The sequence below is a fragment of the Protopterus annectens genome, chromosome 1.part1 (assembly GCF_019279795.1).
Source record: "Protopterus annectens isolate FY-2018-M chromosome 1.part1, PAN1.0, whole genome shotgun sequence".
Classification (NCBI taxonomy): Eukaryota; Metazoa; Chordata; order Ceratodontiformes; family Protopteridae; genus Protopterus; species Protopterus annectens.
Window position 1 is genome coordinate 1,822,473,268 of NC_056726.1, and position 23,172 is coordinate 1,822,496,439.

The 23,172-nt window shown below is 45.5% G+C and overlaps 1 protein-coding gene across 1 annotated transcript in view; it reads right to left on the bottom strand.

Moving 5' to 3' along the window:
- The window catches only part of STK40 (serine/threonine kinase 40), a 1,174,020-nt gene that overhangs the window by 603,273 nt on the left and 547,575 nt on the right, over positions 1 to 23,172 (bottom strand). Inside the window, exon 8 of the mRNA XM_044089696.1 lies at positions 21,847 to 21,858. Within this exon, the coding sequence (XP_043945631.1) occupies positions 21,847 to 21,858 (12 nt within the window). The remainder of the gene's footprint in view (positions 1 to 21,846; positions 21,859 to 23,172) is intronic.

Below are 23,172 nucleotides of genomic sequence, written 5' to 3' on the forward strand. Positions count from 1 at the left end.
TATTTTATTTATCATTTGTTGACCGGGAAAGTCCGAATAGGTTCCACAGAGCCTGTTTTCAGCAGAGGCCTGGGGAGAAATGCTCCAGATGCATGTCTTTGGAATGTGGGAGGAAACCGGAGTACCCGGAGGAAACCCACGCGAACACAGGGAGAACATGCAAACTCCACACAGAAGGCACCCCAGACGAGAATCGAACCGGAGAACGTCTTGCTGTGAGGTGACAATGTTAACCACTGCACCACTGTGCCGCCGAAAGAGCCTTTTGAGCGCCTAGATTTGCCCCGTGAGGCTCTGTCGGATACAGGAAAGGATCAATTTTTTGTAGGCCAGTGTCTACTGAATATGGGTGGCTGCACTTGTAAGAAATCTTTTACAGTTTGCATAGATTTAGCTTTGTCTTCCATTTTCTTTAAAACCTCTTCTGCCTTATTACCAGAGTATCATGCTGTAAAGGTACATCCAACAATCCAGTAACTGCGGCCCTGGAAGTGACCTCCAAGGAATCAAAACCACATTGCAAAGTATGCTTTCCAACCTGTTCTGCTGCATGCAATAATTCCTGTAATTCTTTATTTTCCACACATTCAGAAATCAACATAATTTTCTGTTTCAATAAACCCATAACATGCTGTTGATATTTAAGCATATGAAACTGGCAGTTTAAGGCCCTAATTGCCAAGGTTGCAGACGTGTAAACCTTCTTTCCCCATCTATCCAGCGCCCCGGAATCACTATCAGAGGGGGTAGGATTCTTAGCAGTTGAGGCCTTTACACCTTTGGGACCCTGTGAGATAGTTTCAGGGTCAGCAGCAGGATTTTTGAATAAAAATTTGTGGGAGTCAGGCACCCTATAATATCTGTCTGGCTTACTAGGAGCCGGAGGTAGGGAATCAGGAACCATGCTTGATTCCGAAAACACATAATCAACAATGTCTAATACAGGAGGTATAGCCACAGGCCTATGATGAGGAAGAAGGAAATCCCTAAGCCTCTTTTTTGATTCAGAGAAATCCTGATTCTCCCAATGAAAATGTTCCCTTAAAGTATGCAAGGTTTCTCCAAAAGAATAATCTTCAGGAGTAGATGTAGATGGGATAGATTCCTCTGCATCTGAATCCTCATAGGGTGGTATAGAAAATTCCTGATCAGAAGAGGAATCAGAAGAAATAGAAACTTGATCTGAAGATTCGCAATCAGTGTCTTGTCTAGGCCTCTTATCAGGGGGGGGGGGTTGGGAACCCCTGACCAAGGTAATTAAGTCTTCAGCCATTTTGATCATCTGTTTTTTAGGCACAGAGGCCTGAGCACGTGGCTCATGTGTCGGATTTTTAGCCTTAGAAGTTGCTTTTCTCTATTTTTAAAGCTGGCGTCAGTTTTATATAGAAATGTTGAGGTCTGAAAACACCTTCAGAAGCCGGTGCCTGCTCAGCGGCTCAGGACCCATCTGAGGGAGAGACATCCGTGGGTACAATACTCTGAGAATCTCGCAGCATGCCGGATCTCGGTAGGGGCCTGTGACTTGAAAGTAGCGGGCATCAGGGGCTGCAAAAGCGCCTCACTGAGTACCGGCGAACCAGCGACTGGCTTAGGAGAAGCATCGTCTTCGGTTTTGGACCTAGACGGTCTGTCTCTGCCCTTTTCTTTGCATTTTTTGTGAACTCCGGTAGTCTGATTACTATCAGACGACATTTCAGGGTAATTAAATCCGTTTCTAAAATATTTTGAAGCAAAGGTATACAGACGCTTAACAGTGCGTTGGTTAAATCTAGCACAAAACCAACAGCAAGGCAAGTTATGATCTGGGCCTAGGCAAGGAATACAATACAAATGAAAATCCTTATGAGGTATTTGCTTCCCACAAGTAATGCAATTATTAACTTTTACTGACATCGGTAAGGAGCAAGAAAGTTTCCCCAACAGGGTACTTAGCTTTAATTGAAGACTTTGGCTCTGAAACTCGAATGCAAAAATTTCAGGAGTCAGCCGACCGGCACTTGCGAACTGCTTCTGCTTCGGAATCTGCACAGCAAAAAAGACTGAAGAAAATGGCATCTGCTGCATGTTTTATACTCCTGAAAATCTGACGTCATGGAAGAGGAGGCAGCAACTGGCGCAGGACCCAAGACTTAGATATTCAGGCCGACTGAGGGCAACCTGCCAGCAGATTACCCAAATGTGATGACTGCAACAGTGAAACATGAAGAACATCCAGGATAAAGCATTATGTGAGAGATTAAGATTTGAGAGATGACAGAGAAGGTGCTTGTGGGAAACTTTATCAAAGGCTTTAGACAAATAGAGTAAAACAGTAGAAACTAAGTGTCCTGAATCTCGGGCCTGATTGACAGTTTCAAGGAAAGAGAGTAGAGCGGTTAATTGTGCTATGGCCTGGACGGAAGCCATGCTGGGTAGGAGTGAAGATTGTTTTGGGTCAGGAAAGACATAGTTGGAGGTGGATGCATTTTTCTAGGATTTTGGAGATTGGTGAGAGCAAAGCAATGGGGCAAAAGTTTGAGATGCTGGTACTTCTGCCTCCTTTATGAAGAGGAAGAATATAAGCTGAGCGCCAGAGTTTGGGGACGTATGATTCTTTTACAGATCGGTTGATAATGATGCTGATTGGGAGAGCAATGCCACCAGCAGCACATTTTAGGAAGGAAGATGGAATATTGTCGAGAGCATTAGAGTAAGATTTAAGTTCGGCAAAAGTTTTTTTTATTTAGTGGAGATGGGTTTGGGTTCAAACAGATGAGGTGAGTTAGAAGGGGGAGAGTGTACAGCAGTTGGGTTACTATTGGGAAATGTCTTGGTGAGGGTAGTAATAGTTTCTATGACAAATTAGTTAAATTCCGAGCCTAGTTTGAGGTCAGATTTACTTTGGTCAGGACAGGGATTATTCTTGGAGCCTGGATTGAGGAGTGAGTTTACTGAGTTCCAGAATTTTTGGGGGGTTTTATTGTTATTGGACTGAAGTTTGATATAGTAGGATTTTATCTTTGATTAGTCATTTTGCATGGTTGCGGAGCTGTTTATACTGGAGCAAAGTACTGGCTGGTTCATTGTTTTGGTAAAGCTTCCATAGTTTATCTCTGTGGTGCGTAATCTGTTTTGTCTCTTTGGATAGCCAAGGAGCAGTTTTAGTTTTTATCCTTTTGTTTCTTAGTGGGGCTAGTGAGTTTAAAGTATCAAGGAAGACAGAGTTGAAGTATTCTATAGCCTTGTCAAGAGGAAGGATGTTTAGAATTTGTCAGTTCATTTGTTTGAATGTATATTGAGAAAAGTAGTTGGGTTGAAGCTACGAGTTTGAATGTATTGATGCTGGTGTGGGGAGGAAAGTACAGTTTTGTACCTACCATAAATGTAGATGTCCGATAGGAATGCATCTGCAGTCCTTACAAATGGGTTGTCCTGTCGTCAGGCAGCCCTTCGGTCGGCCGGATTCCAAAGTCTGGGTCTGGCCTCGGCTGGTGTCGCACTTCACCCGACGTCATAGCTGCAGTTATTCGGGTATAAAGGCATCAGCCGACGCCATTTTCCTCAGTGTTTCTTGCCCCAGATGCCAGGTGCCCTCTAGGAAGGCTAAATTTGGATAAATGCAAATGATTCCAAATAGTAGAGAGCAAACAAAAATAGGCATGTATGTACATATATACAAACAAATACACCATAATAGATTCCCCCAGCTAGCTACAAGATGGGCAAATACCCTAGGAGTACCACAGAGGGGAAGGAGGGTGGGTAATCCTGACTGCAGATGCATTCCTATCGGACATCTACATTTATGGTAGGTACAAAACTGTACTATGTCCTTCAAGGATGCATCTGCAGTCGTTACAAATGGGTAGAATACCATAGCAAAACTGGGGGAGGAGGAGGAGAGATAAAATTATAGTGTAGTTAAGATCCCTTGCAAAACAGCAGTGGCAAAACCTGCTCGGGATCTGGAGTATAAAGGTAAATTATAATGCTTGGCAAATGTATGCATGGAGCTCCAAGTAGCAGCCTCTAAAATGTCTTTGGTAGCCACTCCTCGTAGAAAAGCTGTGGTAGTGGCTGTAGCCCTTGTAGAGTGAGGCCTGATGTTTTCTGGAGTTTTCTTTCCATGGTAGGAGTAACAAAATCTAATGCAATTTCCTATCCACTTAGAGATTGTCTGTTTTGAAATTGCTTTTCCTTCCATTCCTGTTGCATATGCTACCAGTAGCTGGTCAGTTTTCCTATTGCCCTTGGTCCTGTCCAGGTAGTAGCGTAATTGTCTATGCACATCCACGGTATGCAACAGCCTTTCTCCCCTGTTCTGAGGGTTGGGGAAGAATGTAGGTAGGTGGATAGCCTGATTCAAAGATACTCTGGAGACCACCTTAGGCATAAAAGTAGGATTAGTTCTCATGGATACTCTATCTTGGTGGAAGATCAGGAAGGGCTGTACTGCCATTAGTGCCTGTAGCTCAGATACCCTTCTTGCTGAAGTGATTGCCAACAGGAAAGCAGTTTTCCATAAGTATTGTAATTCTGCTGTTGCTGCTGGTTCGAAAGGAGGAAGTGTCAATTTTTCTAGCACAAAGTTCAAGTCCCATGCTGGCAATGGTGGCTTCCTAGGCAGTTTTACATTTTTAATTCCTCTCAGAAACTGCCTGAGCAGAGGATGTGAGAAGACTGGAGGATCCAAGTCGTATTCTGCTGAAATAGCTGATGCATGAATCTTGATGGAAGAATAGGACAGGCCTTTGTGGAAGAGCTCTGCCAAGTATTCCAGGATGTTGGCTATGTTTACCAGTGACACATTTTCTCCTTTTGCAGTACTCCAAATGAAATATCTTTTCCATTTTGCTGAATAATTTTTTCTTGTTGAGGGTCTGCGAGCCTCCAAGATAATGTCTTTTACCCTTTGGGATAAATTTGTGTTATTTGTTCTTATGCAATGTTCCAGGCAGTTAGCTGCAGTGTTTTCAGGTTTGGATGCAGGGTGTTGTAGTTGTTCTGTGTTAACAGCAAGGGAACAAGGGGTAGGTGCCATATTTGTTCCAGAGACATGCTCCTCAGTAATGGGTACCAATGTTGTCTTGGCCAGTCTGGAGCTATCAGGATGATCCTTGGACGGTCCTCCTTGATCTTCAATAGCACCTTGTGCATCAAAGGAAGTGGTGGGAATGCATATGCTGTCAGGTTTTTCCAACTGAAAGATAGGGAGTCCACCTTCCAAGCAAGTGGGTGGTACGTCCTTGTGCAGAATTTCTTTAGTTGGCGATTGCGTGGGGATGCAAATAAGTCTATTTGAGGGAGTCCCCATTTTCTTGTAATGGTTTTGAAGATGTCCGGATGCAGCATCCATTCGTGGGCATCCGTGGTAGTCCTGCTTAGTATGTCTGCTAGAATGTTTTCTTTTCCTGGTACAAAAATTGCTTGTAACTGAATGTTGTAACTCAGGGCCACATTCCAGAGATCCATTGCCATCCTGCATAGAGGGTACGAATGTGTGCCTCCCTGTTTGTTGATGTACCACATAACTGTGGTGTTGTCTGTCCTTATCAACAGTTGTCCTTGTCGAAGAAATGGTCTGAATGTCTGAATTGCCAGTTTTACTGCCAGCATTTCCTTTTGATTTATGTGTAGGTGCAGCTGGTTTTGAGTCCATAAGCCTTGTATGCACTTGTCTAGCATGTGGGCCCCCCAACCGAGGTCTGAGGCGTCCGTGGTAATGGTTTGGCTTGGTTGAGTGTTGTGGAAGGGCAATCCTTTGTTTGATTGACAAGCCTGAGCCCACCATTGGAATTCTTGCTTCAGGCATGGAATAATTGGAATTTGGGTTTCTAGGCTGTGCTTGTGCTGAGACCATAAATTCCTTAGGTACCACTGTAACTTTCTCATATGCAGTCTGGCATGTGGAACCAATATTATGCAGGATGCCATGAAACCCAAGGCTTGCAGGACTTTTCTTGCTGTTAGATGGTTCTGCTTTGTTAATGCCAAGAAGTATAGAGGGAGTTGCTCCTGTTTTTCTACTGTTAGGAATGCCATTTGCTTCGATGTGTCCAGCTCTGCACCCAAGAAGGTTATCCTTTGGGATGGTTTCAGCCTTGACTTGTTTATATTGACTGTGTATCCTAGGGCTTGTAGTAGGTAAATGACCCTTTTCAAGTCTTCTGCTAACTTGATTTTGTTGTCCGCTTGTATCAGGCAGTCGTCCAGGTAAGGGTAGATTTGGATTCCCTGGAGCCTGCAATGAGCAATTACTGATGCCAGGCATTTCGTGAACACTCTGGGCGCAGTAGATAAGCCAAAGGGCAATGCTGAGAATTGATAATGCTCTGATCCTGCAAGAAATCTGAGGTATCTTCTGCAATTTGGTCGTATGGGGACGTGCAGGTATGCCTCCTTGAGATCTAGAGTTACCAGCCAAGACTCCTTGCCCAGCATGGGAAGAAGCTGCTGTAGGGTCAGCATTTTGAATTTTGGAACAATGAGGAATGAGTTTAAAGCGGACAGGTCGAGAATAGGTCTCCATTTGCTTTCTTTTCTTGGTACCAGGAAGAGTCTGGAGTAAAATCCCTATCCTTGCTCCATAGATGGTACCTTTTCCACAGCTCTCATTTTTAATAATTGAGATATTTGTTTTAGAGCTTCTGCCTTTTGATTTGGAGGTAGGTTTGGCATTCCTCTCTTCCCTGGTAGAGTATGGAAGTGAAACCTGTAACCTTGGTCTATTGTCTGCAAAATCCACTTGTCTCTTGTGATGTAATGCCAGTTTACTGAAAATAAAGCTAGCTTCCCGCCCAAGGGTGCTTTTAGTTGTTCCCTGGTAGGCGGTGCTAGAACCAAGTCACTGTGATTGTCCTGTAGTAGTGGTGGTGGCTGTGTCCGTGGCTGCACCTTGTTGGTTGTTACCCTGCCATTGGCGTCCTCTGTAGGCACCTCTGGATTGACTTCAGCCTCTTGAACGCCTATTTCTGCCTCTCTGGGCTCTGGAGGAGTCGGGAAAGGACCAATTCTTGGAGGGCCAATTCCTGCTAAACCTTGGAGGTTGGACCTGTAAGAAATCTTTCACTGTTTGGACAGATTTTGCCTTCTCTTCCATCTTCTTGAGCACCTGTTGTGCAGGAGAGCCAAACAAATTGATCTTGTCCATGGGAGCATCTAGTAATTTGGATTTCACATGGTCTGGTAAGGCCTGCTCTTTTAACCATGCATGCCTTCTGATAACTGTGCCAGTCATGGCTGATCTGAAGGAAGCTTCCAGTGCATCATAGCCGCATTTTAAGGAATGGTTACTGACCTGCTGAATGTTATGTACCATTTCCTGAACAGATTTTTTGTCTAATGGTTCATCTGAGGACAACTTTTGGTTAACTGGTCTAGCATAAATTCTTGATACTGGATCATGTGGAATTGACAGTTCAATGCTCTAGCTGAAAGAGTTGCAGAAGTGTAAACTTTTTACCCCATCTCTAAGGACCTGGATTCCCTTTCAGAGGGAGGGGTTTTGGCAGAGGTAGCTGCTACAGCCTTAGGACCCTGGGAGATAGTCTCGGGATCTGCAAAAGGAGCTTTATACAAATGGTGATGAGTATCCGGAACCCTGTAGTACCTATCGGGCTTAGCAGGGGCCGGTGGAAGTGAATCAGGAGCAGTACAAGCATCATTAAATGCATCATCTACAACAGAGAGAACTGGAGGAATGGCTAAAGGCTTATGTTGTGGTAAATGCAGAAAGGTTCTAAGCCTCTTCCTAGAGTCTGAGAAATCCTGGCCCTGCCACTGAAATTGTTCCCTCATAGCATGCAAGGTTTCCCCAAAGGAAAATTCCTCAGGCGGAAAGGCAGAAGGGATGGACTCTTCAGCATCAGAGTCTTCATAAGGGGAGAAAGATGCCTCTGGAGGGTTAGTATTATCTGAATCATCAGAGAAATCATCTGTAGAAACTGGCTCAGGGGGCTCTGCTCTAGGCCTCTTCTCTGGAGGTGGGTGAGAGGCCCTGTCTGTGTGAGATTGGGATCCCCGGATTAAAGAAATGAGATCCTCTGCTAGACTAAGCATTTGTGAAGTAGAGCTAGGCCTGTGAGAGGGGGTCTTAGCAGGCACAGATTTAGTAGTTTTAGCCCTGGCAAAAGCCTTAATGGACATGGCTGCAGGTGGCCTAGCAGCTCCACGTGCAGGGGTGGAGATATCCAAGGGGATAGTGTCAGATAATTCCTGAGAAACTGCCTGAGCAGAAGGTAAATCAGAAGCCGATTCCACGAGGTTGGAAGAGGCCTCGGTAGGAGGTAAGTTTTCGGCTGAAGGAAGAACCGCTTGCTCGGTTTCAGCCGAAACAGAGGCACTCGCGGTTGGCATAACCGCGGTTTCGGCCGAAACCGCAGACCGCGAGTGTCGGTCCTTTTCCTTTCGCTTTTTTGATATTTGCATAGTCGGAGGATCAGACGGCATAATGTAAGCAAAATTGGAGCCGAAAAACTCCTCAGCAAATTCCGACCGACGTCTAAGCGTCCGTCGGTTAAAAGAAGCACAGGCTAGACAAGCTGCTACGTCGTGGTCTGGGCCTAAACAAGGTAAGCAGTAAGAGTGGAAATCTTTATGAGGTATTTGTTTCCCACAAGTTAAACAGTTATTCACTTTTTTTGACATCTGCTGAGGCAAGAAAGAGTCCCCAACGGGGTACTTAGCTTTTTAGAAGTCTTCGTAGAAGAATTCGGTAGTAGTAATCTCTGGTTCTGACCGACCGGCACTTGCGAACAGCTTCTGCTTCGGGCGCCACGCGGCAAGAAAGACTGAGGAAAATGGCGTCGGCTGATGCCTTTATACCCGAATAACTGCAGCTATGACGTCGGGTGAAGTGCGACACCAGCCGAGGCCAGACCCAGACTTTGGAATCCGGCCGACCGAAGGGCTGCCTGACGACAGGACAACCCATTTGTAAGGACTGCAGATGCATCCTTGAAGGACATCTAGTTGAGCGATACATGAAGGCTGGGAGGTGGTCGCTAAAGGTATCAGGAATTGTACCAGAATTGGTTATTTTATTTGGATCTGAGACTAGGATCCAATCTATAGTGGATCTGGGAGGGTTTATTTTGTTAGGTTGAGTGATGGAGAGGATTATATTACAGAGGTTAATGGAAAGGGAGGGAGAGGGACAATTGATTTTATTCCAGTCCATGTTCAAATCACCAATGATACAAGTTTCATAGTTAATTTCAGTAGAGGCCCATAGCAGAAAATTTGAGTGTAGAGATATTATCAGATGAAATATATAGGGCAATGATGCAGATATTTTTATGTTCATTTAGTTTTAGAATTCCAGCTGTTAGTTCAGTGCTCCAGAATTGAGGAATTGGAATTTGGAGAGGAATTAAGGTAAGAAGGTTGAAGTACACTAGGGCAGTGCCTCCACCTTTTTTATTTAGTGGGTCATTTCTGAGACAATAAAATCCTGGGGGCAGAATCTCAGTCTCGGAGATAAAGAGCTTGAGCCAGGTTTCGGAGATGGCTAAGATATCTGGTTGGTTATGGCTTAACAAAGCTTGTAATTGGTGTACTTTGTTTAGACTTTGTGCATTAATTGTAAAAATCTTTAGGGTGTTGAGATAGGAGGAAGAGGGTAAGGGATGAGTGTTGTTAATAAAGGATGTAGGAACAGGGTTAGGATGGATATCACCAACTTGGACTAGGTTGTTGAAGGAGATATCCTTTAGCCATATTGGTCTGCCAGGCATGACTTCTGGTAGATTGTAGATTGGAGCAGGTGACAGTGTCTTTTGACTTCAGAGGAGAAGAGTTTAGGGTGGAATAGGTGCAGAGGGTTGGGCTGAATGAGAGAAGAGGAGATAAGAGTAGAAATGGGAGTAAGAGTGAGGGAGAAGGTAGGTTTGTATGGTAGTGGTCTTTGTAGGTGGTATTGGACAAGCACAGGTGGAATATGAGGTAGCATAGTAGAAGGGAAGCAGGAACAGAAATAGGAGGCTGGGGGACTGGAGGGTGTGATAACTTGAGGAGAGCATGTTGGAGCAAAGACAGTGGTATGAGTGGTTAGGAAAATAGAGAAGGCTATGAAGAAGAAAGGGTTTAAAAAGTGATGGAGATATTCTAGAGATTTAAGGAAAGAGGAGGGGAGGGGACTATAATTACTGGGTGGAGTACAGATTACAGAGTTTAAGAAGGATGGCTATAGGTGGGAGGAGTAATGAGGGGGAGCTGGTATTGGGTAATTAGGCTGAGAGGGTGAGGTAAGATAGAAATAAAGCTAGGAGTACTGGGGGCAAGGTGGGGAATGGAGTAAGCCCAAGGGCAAACGGAGTGTTAAAGAGCACTAGAGGTGAGTATGGCACAAAAAGTAACAGCAAAGAGCAGTTTAAAGGCTGTAGTTGGAAGGTATGAGCTAAATATTTCCAGCCAGAAAATGAAGGCTGCCTTTACAGAGGGTGGTTTAGTGGGGGAGGGAGAAGATATTTACAGTCTAAGGATATTAACTCACAATCAAGTGTTTGTGAAAAAATAAAACGTTTTGGGATTATAAAGAACATCTAGGATTTATATTGGTAGATGCTGCCACCTAATGGTAGAAGGAGATGGCAAACAGCAGGGATAGTTGGACCAGTCAAATTTAAATATATTCAAGGGTAGTGATAACAGGGGGGGGGGGGGGGGGGGGGCGGTCTGCACGGGAGGGTAGACTACATCAAGTCTACATTTAATTAGTGTTAAGCATCATACATTTACACAATCTTGTTGGGGGGGGGGGGGGTTCTTCTCAGTAGTATTTTTCCAAGTACCAGGCAAGCTGGCTAATTCAGGGTGTCTTCAGGTGATGGCCGAAGGTATTCCTTTTGCATTTAAAGCAGGGAGGGAGTACCAGGGATGGATTAGGGGAGGCGAAAACAAGCAGCCTAAATCGTAGGACCAGCGCAGAGGAGCTGTGGATGCTCAGGACTGGAGATGTAGCCAGAATACCTTCTTAGGGCAGAAGCTGATGCTGCCGACCTAGCTGAAGCCTCAGATGCATCATAGCTGCACCTGTGTGTGTGTCTAGTCACCTGAGAGGTAAGGGAAATAAGGGAGGACAGTTTAGCTTTGGCTGTAGAATCAGAGATCTGAAATCTGGAAATTTTCTCGAAAAGGGCTAAAGCATATCTAGACATGTGTGCCTGACAGCTGATTGCTCTGAAAGCTAGAGTTGCAGAGGTGTACACTTTTACCCAAATGCTCCATGGCCTTGCTGTCCTTGTCAGGAGGGAGGAGGGTGGTAGAGGGTAGTAATTTAAAGTCGTGCCAGTACAGACTGAGATGGTGGCTGGGTATGCAGCTGAGCATTTTACCAAGAATTTAGCTGTCTCTGAGACCTTGTAAAACCTATCAAGTCTGCAGGGGGCTGGATGTTGGGAAGTCTAGATTTAAGGATGCAGCAGAGAAAGCATCAAGAAAGGCTGGAAGAATAGGTGGGACAGCTGTGGGAGCTGAGAAATCCATACGGATCAGCTCATAGTAGTGCTTTTGCACCTCAGCCATGTCTGATGAGTCCCACTTGAAGAAATGTTCGCTCAGCCTAGCTACAGTTTCTCCAAAGGTGAGATCTTCTGCAGGGGAATTAGCTTCTGCAGATTCTTCCTCTGGAGAGGCATATCCAAGTGGGAAAGGGAGTTGGGATGTGCAAGAGAGGGATTCTTCTGAAGAAGACTCAGAGTATTCCTCCTCTATGCTTAGGAGAGAAAATACCTGCTTTTGGGCCTCTGCCCACTGCTTTGGAGGTAGATCCGACCAACCGCTTGGAGTTGGTGATGTGTGGAAGTGAAATCTGTATCCTTGGGATACTACATTTAAAACCCATTTGTCCTGTGTAACGAGTCCTCAGTTCTTTGCATGAAGTGCAATCTTTCCCCCCAAAGGGGCAGTCAGTTGAGAAGTGCTTGGAAGTTTTAAAAAGAAGTCATTGAGACAGTTTACCATAGGGGAGTTTTATTACTCCCAAATTTGGAAGTGGAGGCCCCCTACTGCTTAGTCCTGTGCGTCCCCTGGGACTGAAGCCTGGGTGCTCTGCTGGATCTGGGTTTGGACTGAAGATCTGGAAGAGGCAGGAAAGAACCAGAGGGAAACTTCAGGTGCACTCTCCAGTCCAGCTGGTGAATCTGGGTATCCTGAGGCAATGTTACAACCGCCTCATGTACACAGACAACCCTCTCCTCCTCCTACCATAAAACACTAACATATGCGAGAGATGCAATTATACAGCCAAACTGGAAGCTAAGCCGTCTCCACTCAAGACTGGAACACACAGTCAAGAGGAGAAGGTTAAAACTTGCACCGCACCTCCAGCCGCACAGAGATGTACTAAAACAGCACTGGCAAAAAATACACAGATACACAAAATCATACTCTGTGGCTCTAAATAAAAACCTGCAAAAGCATCAGAGACCTCCAAAGCAGACACCCAAACAACCTACACTTCCAGTCACAAACCAGACAACACAAAAAAAAAAAAATCACAGCCCTTAAGGCGAAATAACATACCTAAAAAACACTAGTAATAGGCGACTCTATAGTCAGGCACACTGACGTCCCACTCATTAGGCTGGACAAGCAGAAGGTTACTGTTAGCTGCCTGTCAGGAGCCAGAATCCAACACATAACACAAGCACTCAGGTCACTCCAGAACAAGTACAAATATGCCGCTGTCATTGTTCATGTTGGTGTGAACGACCCGAGACGTACCTCCTTGGACTACATGAAGAGACATGGAAGAGCTCTCTGATCATGCAGCCCAGGCTGGTATGACCCTGACCCTGAATAGCATCCTGCCCTCACCAAGAATGATACCTCAGTATAAAGAAAAAATGATCAATTTCAACAATTGGCTAAGCTTCTGGTGTCATTCAAAGGGGATCCAGTGTCTGTCAGCCTGGGATGACATGCTCGACAAGCCGCACTGCTTCGCAAGAGACTGCTTGCACCTGTCACTCCCTAGGCTTTCGAATACTGGCCAAGGCTCTTGCTGCCCCCAAAGTGCCTTTTTTAGGCAAGGCTCAAAAGTCAAACCCACCTCCGTAAACAGCACAATTAACAAAACACTGAGGGTTATGCTACTCAACGCCAGGAGTTTAAATCTCAAAATGCACGTGCTCGAAGCACTCCTCAGTATGGAGAACGTCGACATCTGTGCAGTAACTGAAACCTGGTTCAAGGCTCCAGAGAGCACCCCAGCACTACCGGGCTACAACTCATACCACACGTTTTGGCTAAACCTCATACCACACGTTTCGGCCACAGAACACGGACTGAAACACAAAAGGAGGGGGGTGTATCCATATTCATCAAGGATATCTACACCTCCAGGTTAGTGGCGCAACATACCACCTCTGAGATCATCCATGTGCAACTAACATCGGGCAAATCTGCAATGCAAATTGTGGCCTGCTACAGATCACCCTCCATGACCCAGGACCACCACTCCACCTTTCTGGAGACACTGGAAACATGAAGGTCCTACGGAACACCCTGATAATGGACGATTTCAATTACCCTACACATTCACTGGGAAAACTACTAGAGTACAAATTCCTAGGCTCAGCGCTTCCTGGAATTCATCAACTCAAATGCCCTGGATCAGCTGGTAAACTCCCCTACCAGAGGTGAAAACATATTGGACCTGGTCATCACCAACATGGGAGACAGGTGTTCCACACCGGAGGTCAACCCGTCACTGGTTAGATCAGACCATAAACTAATCACTCTGGATGTCCACACCACACCACCACCCCCAACTAAGGAAACCACAGTAAAACACTTTTCTAAAGCAAACTTCACCTTACTTAAGACAGAGGTGGTAAGTTTCACAGCCCCCACGCTAAAGGATAAAGATGCCCAGATGCAGAAACCTTTACAAATGCACTCTATGAGCACCTACAAGGATGCATGGGTCGTGCCCATCCTTAGCAAAACAAAGACTCGCTCCTCTAAGAGAAGGAAACCAGTTTGGTGGACCCCTGCAAAAAACAGGCTATACAATAGGAGGAGGAAACTAGTTCAGAAAAAATGCAAATCCCAAGAAGGAAAGACATCCCTGATCAGTATCAGTAAGAAACTAAGGTCCCTCATGAAATCATCCAAGGAAAACTTCGAAAGAAAAATAGCCAAGGATTCAAAAGATAACCACAAAGCCTTCTTTAGCTATGTTAAGAATCAAAGTGGCAACTCGCAGATATGCACTGAACTAGTGCAAAAATAGCACAAAATATACTGACCCTACTGATATTGCCAACATCTTGGCAGATAAATTCAGTGCAAACTTCACCCCCCTCTCACCTCCAAAAGGGCCCACAACAATACCGGAAAAGTGTAGTGTCCCAGAAATCACAGACGCACAGGTGAAAACAGCCATTTCAAAAGCCAAAAAACACAGCGTCAATGGGACCAGATGGTGTCCCAGGCTGCGCCTTGCACGGACTACAGAACGAACTAAACCCCCACCTAAACATGCTGTTCAACTTCAGCCTCTCCACAGACTACGTGCCCATAGAATGGCACACAGCAACGGTTATTCCTCTCCACAAAGGAGGGGCCACAACTTACCCTGGTAACTATCGCCCCATAAGCCTGACTAGCCTGGTCTGCAAGACTATGGAGCACATCATCATGGAACCCATTAACAAAGACATTGGGAACCTCCAAACACTTGACCCAACCCATTTCGGCTTTGTTAAGGGCAGCTCATGCCTACTAAACCTGGTTGACTTCTTCGAGACAGTCACCAAGGCCATAGACGAGGGAAAGGTGGTTCACACAGCCTACCTTGACCTCGCCAAGACTTTGACACCATTCCCCGCTCGGGTATTACAAAAAAAACTCACCAACCTGAACATAAACCCCTACGTCACGAGACGGGTTGAAAACTGGCTTACAGACAGAACTTACATGGTACGAAGAGCGGGCTCCAGGTCAGACTCTAAACCAGTCACAAGTGGTGTCCCACAAGGCTCGGTCTTGGGACCCCTACTGTTCGGCATATACTTCTCAGAAGTACAGGCAAACACATGAGGACTATGGCTAACCAAGTTTGCTGATGACTGCAAACTGGGAGCCATAATTGACACACTGGCTGACACGGACATCCTCCAAAAGGGCCTTACTGAGATGGACACCTGGTGTCAAAGTCATGGCCTCAAGCTAAATGCCAAAAAATGCATAGTCAACCCATTTGGGTAATACAAAACACCCACAAATTACCACATAGGTGGCAGCCCCCTTAATTCAGAAGAGGTAATAAGAGATCTGGGGACCCAGGTAGAGAGTAATCTCTCCTTTGACAACCATATTGCCAAAGTAGTTAGGAAATCCTTCTATGTGGCCCATCTAATTACTAAAGGGTTCGCATCTAGAAATAAAGAGGTTATAGTGCCCCTCTACTCGTCACTCATTAGACCCATCATAGAGTACAATGCCCCATTTGGGATGTACCTCACAAGACACTTCCAACAGCTGGAAAGACCACAAAAGTACCTCACCAAGAGGATTACTGGCCTCAAACATATGTCCTATGCAACCGATTGAAAAAACTCTGGCTGTACTCAGTAGCATATCACTTACTCAGAGGTGATCTCTGCCTGACTTACAAAGCCATGTCCAACTCAGAATTGATGGACATGCTCCACCTAAAGAAATCCAAGTCACTGCGAGCCACGCGCTCTAGTGAGCTAAAAGTACAGTTTTGTACCTACCATAAATGTAGATGTTCGAGTGCTTATACAGCTGCAGTCATAACAGATGGGTTTTCCTGCCGTCAGGCGGGTCCCTCGGTCGGCCGAATTCCAAAGTCTAGGTCCGGCGTCTGATGTCATCGCTTCTTCCCTGACGTCAGTGCGACAGGGGTATAAAAGAACCAGCCAACGCCATTTTCTTCAGTTTTTCTTGCCCCAGATGTCAGGTGCCCCCCGAAGGAAGGCAATACATACATTTATGTAATAATGAAATGCAATATAATCAAAAAACAGTAGTTGCAAGCAAATACACCATAAAAGAATACCCCAATCAGGTTGTATGAGGAGGTGTTAGCCATTAGGCCTGTCCCAAGAGGGGAAGGAGGGAGGGAAACCTGGACTGCAGCTGTATAAGCACTCGAACATCTACATTTATGGTAGGTACAAAACTGTACTATGTTCATCGTGCATACAGCTGCAGTATAACAGATGGGTAGAATCCCAAAGCTAAAACAGGGGTGGTAGGCACTAGGTGGCACTAGGAGGAGCTAGGATGCTCTGCAAGACTGCAGTGGCAAAGTCTGCTCTAGATTTGGAGTATAATGGTAGGTGATCGTGCTTGGAGAAAGTATGTACAGAACTCCAAATGGCAGCTTCCAAAATATCTTTGGTAGGAACCCCCCTGAGGAAAGCTGAAGAGGTAGCTGTGGCCCTTGTGGAGTGAGATCTGATGCCTGCAGGTACAGTTTTACCATGAAAAGAGTAACAAAAGCATATGCAGTGGGCTATCCATTTTGAGATTGTTTGGAAATAAGCTTCCCTTGAGCTCCTGTAGCATAGGACACAAAGAGTTGCTCTGATTTTCTGAAAGGCTTTGTTCTGTCCAAATAATACCGTAGCTGCTTGTGAATGTCCAAGGAATGTAGTAGTCTCTCCCCTTTGTTTTGAGGATTAGGGTAAAAGATAGGTAAGTGGATAGCCTGATTCAAGGCTACCCTGGATACTACCTTTGGCATAAAGGAAGGATTGGTTTGTAAGGAAACTCTGTCCTGATGGAAAATGATGAAAGGCTGCACAGCCATGAGGGCTTGTAGTTCCGAAACCCTGCGAGCTGAGGTGATAGCCAGCAGGAAGGCCGTTTTCCAGGACAAATATTGCAGTTCTGTTGTAGCAGCTGGCTCAAAAGGAGGCAAGGTCAGTTTTTCTAGAATGAAATTGAGGTCCCAAGCAGGTACTGGTTGTTTCCTTGGGGGTTTTATATTCTTAGCCCCTCTGAGGAATTGTCTTAAGAGGGGGTGAGAGAATAAAGGAGGATCAGTGTTGTATTCTGCAGAAATGGCCGAGGCATGGATTTTGATGGAGGAGAATGAAAGTCCACTGCTTAGCAACTCAGCTAGGTACTGTAATATTTGAGGTAAATTCAGTATTCCAGGATTCTGGCCCTTTTTCTCATTCCAGGCACAAAACAGTTTCCATTTTGCGGAATAGGCTTTTCTAGTAGAAGGTCTTCTGGCCTCCAAGATGACGTCCTGCACCTCCTTGGAGAGTAGGGTCTGTTGTGATTTTAAGGAATCTTCCATGCGGCTAGACTGAGTGTTTTCAGCGGACTGTGAAGAGTTTTGAAGTTGTGCTGAGTCAGTAGAAGAGGCATTAGAGGCAAGATCCATGGTGGGGAATGAGTCAGGCTCCTCAGAAGTGGGTACCAGTGTTGTCTTGGCCAGTCAGGAGCAATGAGAATCATCTTTGGTCTGTCTGCTCTGGTTTTTAATAGAACTTTGGGCAGCAGAGGAAGAGGTGGAAAGGCATAAACTGTCATTGTTGTCCAACTGAAAGAGTGCGTCCACTTTCCAGGCCTGTGGATGAAAGGTCCTTGAGCAGAATTTTGCCAATTGGTGATTTCTGTGGAAGGCAAAGAGATCTATGTCTGGCCTTCCCCATGCTTGAAGTATCTTTGTAAAAACTTGAGGATGCAACTTCCATTCATGTGGGTCTGTCATATTTCTGCTTAGGTTGTCTGCCAGTGTGTTTTCCTTGCCTGGCAGGTACTGTGCTTGAAGTTCGATTTGTAGTTCCAGAGCCATGTTCCAAAGAGACATGGCTAGCCTGCATAGGGGGTATGAATGGGTTCCTCCCTGTTTGTTTATGTACCACATTACTGTGGTGTTGTCTGTTCTTATCAATAGCTGGTCTGGATGCAGTAGGTCTTTGAAAGTTATAATAGCATTTATTACTGCTAGCATTTCCTTTTGATTGATGTGTAGGTGCCTTTCTTTTTGGGACCATATGCCCTGAATGCACCGATCTGTCATGTGCGCCCCCGAGGTGTCTGTTGCGATGACTTGATTTGCTTGAGGCTTGCAGAATGGGAGACCTGTGTTTCTTTGGCATGCTTGAGCCCACCACAGAAATTCCTTTTGAAGACATGGAATCAGTGGTATTATTGTTTCCAAACTGTGGCTGTGTTGAGACCATAGGTTTTTTAGGTACCATTGAAGTTTCCTCATATGCAGCTTTGCACATGGGATTAGTAGGATGCAAGTTGCCATGAATCCCAGAGCCTGCAGGATTTTCCTTAGTCAGCCTGGTGAAAGTTGCCAGTTTTCTGAAGTATTGAGTTAGTTGCCCTTGTTTCTCTGGCGTGAGGTAGGCCATCTGGGTGTTGGTATCCAAGCTAGCACCCAGGAAAATTATTGTTTGAGAGGGTATTAGCCTTGATTTCTTTTTGTTGACTGTGTATCCTAGAGAATTCAACAACATTATTACAAACGCCCGATGTTTCAGAAGTATGTGCTTGCTGTCCGCTTGGATCAGGCAGTCGTCCAAATATGGCTATATTTGTATCCCTTGAAGTCTGCAGAAGGCAATTACTGATGCCAGGCATTTTGTGAACACTCTGGGCGCAGTAGATAAGCCAAAGGGCAATGCAGAGAATTGACAATGTGTTGAACCTGCAAGAAATCTGAGGTATCTTCTGCAATCTTTTCTGATTGGGACATGCAGGTATGCCTCCTTGAGGTCCAATGTTACCAGCCAAGACTCCTTGCCCAGCATGGGAAGAAGCTGCTGTAATGTGAGCAACTTGAATTTTGGCACGAGCAAAAATGTGTTTAGGATGGATAGGTCCAAAATAGGTCTCCAATCTTTGCCCTTCCTTGGTACCAGGAATAGTCTGGAATAAAAACCTTGACCCTGTTCTTGTGCAGGCACCTCTTGAATAGCTTTCATGTCCATGAGATCTGAAATTTGTTTTTGTGCCTCTGCCCTTTGATTGTGTGGCAGGTTTGGCATGCCACTCATTTTTGGAAGGGTGTGAAAGTGGAATCTGTAGCCTCTGTCTATAATGTCTAGGATCCATTTGTCTTTGGTGACAATATGCCAATTTTTCGAAAATAATGCCAGTTTTCCGCCTAAAGGTGCTGCCATTTGAGCCTTGCTTGGCATGCAAAGGGGAAACTCATTGGTTCTGCTTCCTGAATGGCTGTGAACTATCCTCACCACCTTTGAGTAGGTGCTTGCCATTGTCTGCCTCGATCCTTGAGATTGCCCTCTACTCCTTGGGCGCCTGTATCTACCTCTTTGGGGTCTGTCCGTGGCTGGTAAGGACCAATTTTTTGAAGGCCAATTTCTACTGAAACGTGGAGGTTGTACCTGTAGGAAATCTTTCACTGTTTGCATTAATTTTGCCTTTTCCTCCATTTTCTTTAATACCTCCTCAGCTTTAACACCAAACAATACATCTTTTTGCAGAGGTGCATCTAGTAATTTAGCTTTGACATGATCTGGTAAGGTTTGCTCTTTGAGCCAAGCATATCTACGTATGACTGATCCTGTAATAGCAGCTCTACATGAGGCCTCTAAAGCATCAAAACCACATTTGCAAGGTATGTTTACCTACTTGTTCTGCACTATGTAACAAATCCTGCAACTCCAAGTCTGGTTGTTCAGGTTGGGACATTTTGCTTTTCAACTGTGATAACAGAAACTGTTGGTACTTTAACATATGGAACTGACAGTTTAATGCCCTCATGGTTAAGGTGGCCGAGGTGTATACCTTTTTCCCCCACCTTTCTAAAGCTTTGGAATCTCTTTCTGAAGGTAATGGATTTTTAGCAGTGGAGGCCTTAATTCCCTTGGGACCCTGTGAAATAGTTTCTGGGTCAGCCGCATGGCTTTTGTATAGGAATTGGTGTGAATCAGAAACCCGGTAATACCTGTCAGGCTTGACTGGAGCTGGAGGTAAAGAATCTGGGTTAAGGCAGGCCTCCGAATACACATCATCTAGTATGTCTAAGACAGGAGGTATAGCCAGAGGCCTGTGCTGAGGGAGCAAGAGGAAATCCCTAAGCCTTTTCTTGGAGTCTGAGTACTCTTGGCCTTCCCAGTGGAAGTGTTCCCTCAAGGTATGTAAGGTTTCACCAAAAGAGTAATCCTCAGGGGGGGAGACAGAGGGAATGGACTCCTTTGCATCAGAATCTTCAAAAGGGGAGTATGAATGTTCCTGGTCTTCAGAATGTTCTGAAATAATGGAGGCCTGGTCCGAGGAAGGGGATTCTTCCTCAACTCTGGGCCTTTTGTCCGGGGGGGTTGAGAACCCCTGATAAGAGTAATTAAATCCTCAACCATTTTGAGCATCTGCTTTTTAGGCATGGGGCCTTGAGAGGGGCCCTGTGTAGCTTGTCTTTTAGTATGCATGGCTGCTTTAGACTTAGTGAAAGCCTTGATGGAAAAAGAAGAGGAAGGCCGGAAGACACCTTGAGAGGTGGCAGGCCTGTCTAAACTCTGAGTTGCACCGCCAAGAGTGGCTTCGGTATCTGTAATCGGGGTGTGGGCCCAAGAGCCTGCGACCTCGGGCACAGAAGACACCGCCAATGAAGTGTCATCGGTAGTCCGGGGCTGCGTAGGCGCCTCGCTGAGAACCAGACCACCTGTAGTCGGCTTTGGCGTGGTGTCGGTAGAAGTCGCGGAGCTCGTATGTCGGTCCTTATCTTTGCGTCTTTTACTCAAAACTGGAGTCGGAGTATCAGACATAATGTAATTAAACTTTTTGCCAAAATAGTGTTGGGCGAACTCCGCCCGACGCTTAATAGTGCGTCTGTTGAATGTAGCACAAAAACGACAGGCCGAGACGTCGTGGTCTGGGCCTAAGCAAGGAATGCAGAGGGAATGAAAATCCTTATGCGGTATTTGCTTCCCACATGAAATGCAATTAACTTTGTCTGACATCGGTCTGAGGCAAGAAAAGTTTCCCCAACGGGGTACTTAGCTTTCAAGAAGACTTCGGTTGAAAAATATTTGTAATCTCAGGAGCTGGCCGACCGGCACTTGCGAACTGCTTCTGCTTCGGGCACTGCGCGGCAAGAAAGACTGAAGAAAATGGCGTCGGCTGGTTCTTTTATACCCCTGTCGCACTGACGTCAGGGAAGAAGTGACGACATCCGACGCCGGACCTAGACTTTGGAATTCGGCCGACCGAGGACCCGCCTGATGGCAGGAAAACCCATCTGTAATGGCTGCAGCTGTATGCACGATGAACATCCTCACCACAACAATAAATAGAACATGATGGAGGGATAGATTCCTGTCACAGGGACTCCCCATGCTTTGGAACAAAATTCCAAATTACATCAGGCAGAGCCCCTCACTAACACTCTTCAAGAGAAACCTTGACGAGTGGATGGGTAACAGAAAATACACCCCTGGGATCACTTCATTGGCTCTGCTTGACATAAGATCAGTTAATTAATCAATGGGGCGGCGAAAGCCAACACTCTGGCTAGTCTTATAAATGCCCTCGGGCAGATAGCCTAGTACCTACCTAAGAACCTATATGTTATATCCACCAGTAGGACAGTCTTCCAAGTTAGGTACTTCAGGCATGACACAACCAATGGGTCAAACGTTAGCAGTTAATTTTTCTAGTTAAGTTTAAGTACCACAGAGACATGAGCTCCTTCTTAGGTAGCCTTAGATGCAGTATCCCTGCAAGAAAATGCTTTACTGGCAGCAAGTAATAAAGGGTAAATCCCGACTCACACAGGCAGAGAAAAAGGCTGCATGCACTTTCAATACACTGCATTCAGACTCGTAAAGGATTGACAGATATGCAAGCAGCACGGAAAAATTATGACTGGGTGCAGTTCAGGGCCTCTCTCCAGCACCAAACGGAAAATTTCCACTTTGCTAGAGATTTCCTTGTGCTTGGCTTCCTAGCCTCCCTAAATCATAACAAGCACATCATTGGCAAACATTCGCCTAAAGAAAATAAGTGATACGTCACCCACTCTCAGCCTTGAGATCTGCAGTTTGGGTTTCTCAGTGAGCCCTTCTTCTGGGATATAAAGTCAAACTGCTGAGGCAGTCAAACAGGCTTCATCCATACCACACTCAGCAAGGCAGACAAAGTACAGTTGTGTAGATGACTTACCAAAATTGTACATGCTCGAGTACATTAATCTTGCAGTACTGAGTCGTGGAACTTTCTGCTATGCAGAAGCCTGCAGCCAGCCTGAATACCAGTCTTTCACATCCTCCAGCCGAATGACTCCCTCATCAATCTGATATCAGGACATTGCTGTATAAGAGGTATGTCAGCAGATGCCATCTTCACGTCTTTCTTGTCAGAGCTCCTTGGAGTCTGATGGTCCTCAGGTAGTACATCACCTGTCCAACTAGCCCTACTGATAGCCAAAGACCCTGGGTTAAAGGAGTAGTGGAGGAAGTGGGTTTGGGGATTGATGAGATGAAAAGAAGAAACACAGCCCAACCGCAGGGGAAGAGAAAAAAATGAGAGAGGAAGGAAGATGGTAAAAGGTGCTGCAACACTGAACTACTCAACAATTATGGTAAGTCATCTAAATAAGTGTACTATGTTCATTGTGGTCAGTGCTGCAGTACTTTGTCTTGGGAGGATTCCCAAAATGTATTAGGGAGGTTGGAAAAAGTTCTGATCCATGAACAGCAGACTCTCCCTGATGGCAGAAACAAACCTGGCTCTAGCCCTAGAAATAACCCCACTCATTGTTGGTGAAGATGTGTACAGAGAACCAGGTGGCTGCTTCTAATACGGTATGAGTGGGAGATGTCCTTTCATTTCACTGTTGCAGTATTCCTTACAAAAGGAATCCTCTGCCAATGGCTGCCCGACATCCGGCCAGTAGAGCAAAGCCTTAAGATTGCTAAGGGTATGCTGTACGCCACACATATGCTTCCCACATACAGCGCAGGGCATAAAGGTGACATCTGGATGTACGATCCTCAGAACTTTGCCACCACTCCGAATGCCATCTTCAATCGGTCTGAATGCTTGCTTTGTTTGCTGGTTCACCAAGCAGTTTTTCAGTTAAGTGTCCCGTTGGGGTTTTGTTCTTACCCCTTTTTCCTTTGTTTTTGTCTTATGTGGAATTCATGTCATCCAGAAAGGGTAAATGCCAGTGTGGGAGACAGATTCCCCATAAATATTGTCACAAGCAATGTTTATTTTGTCTAGGTG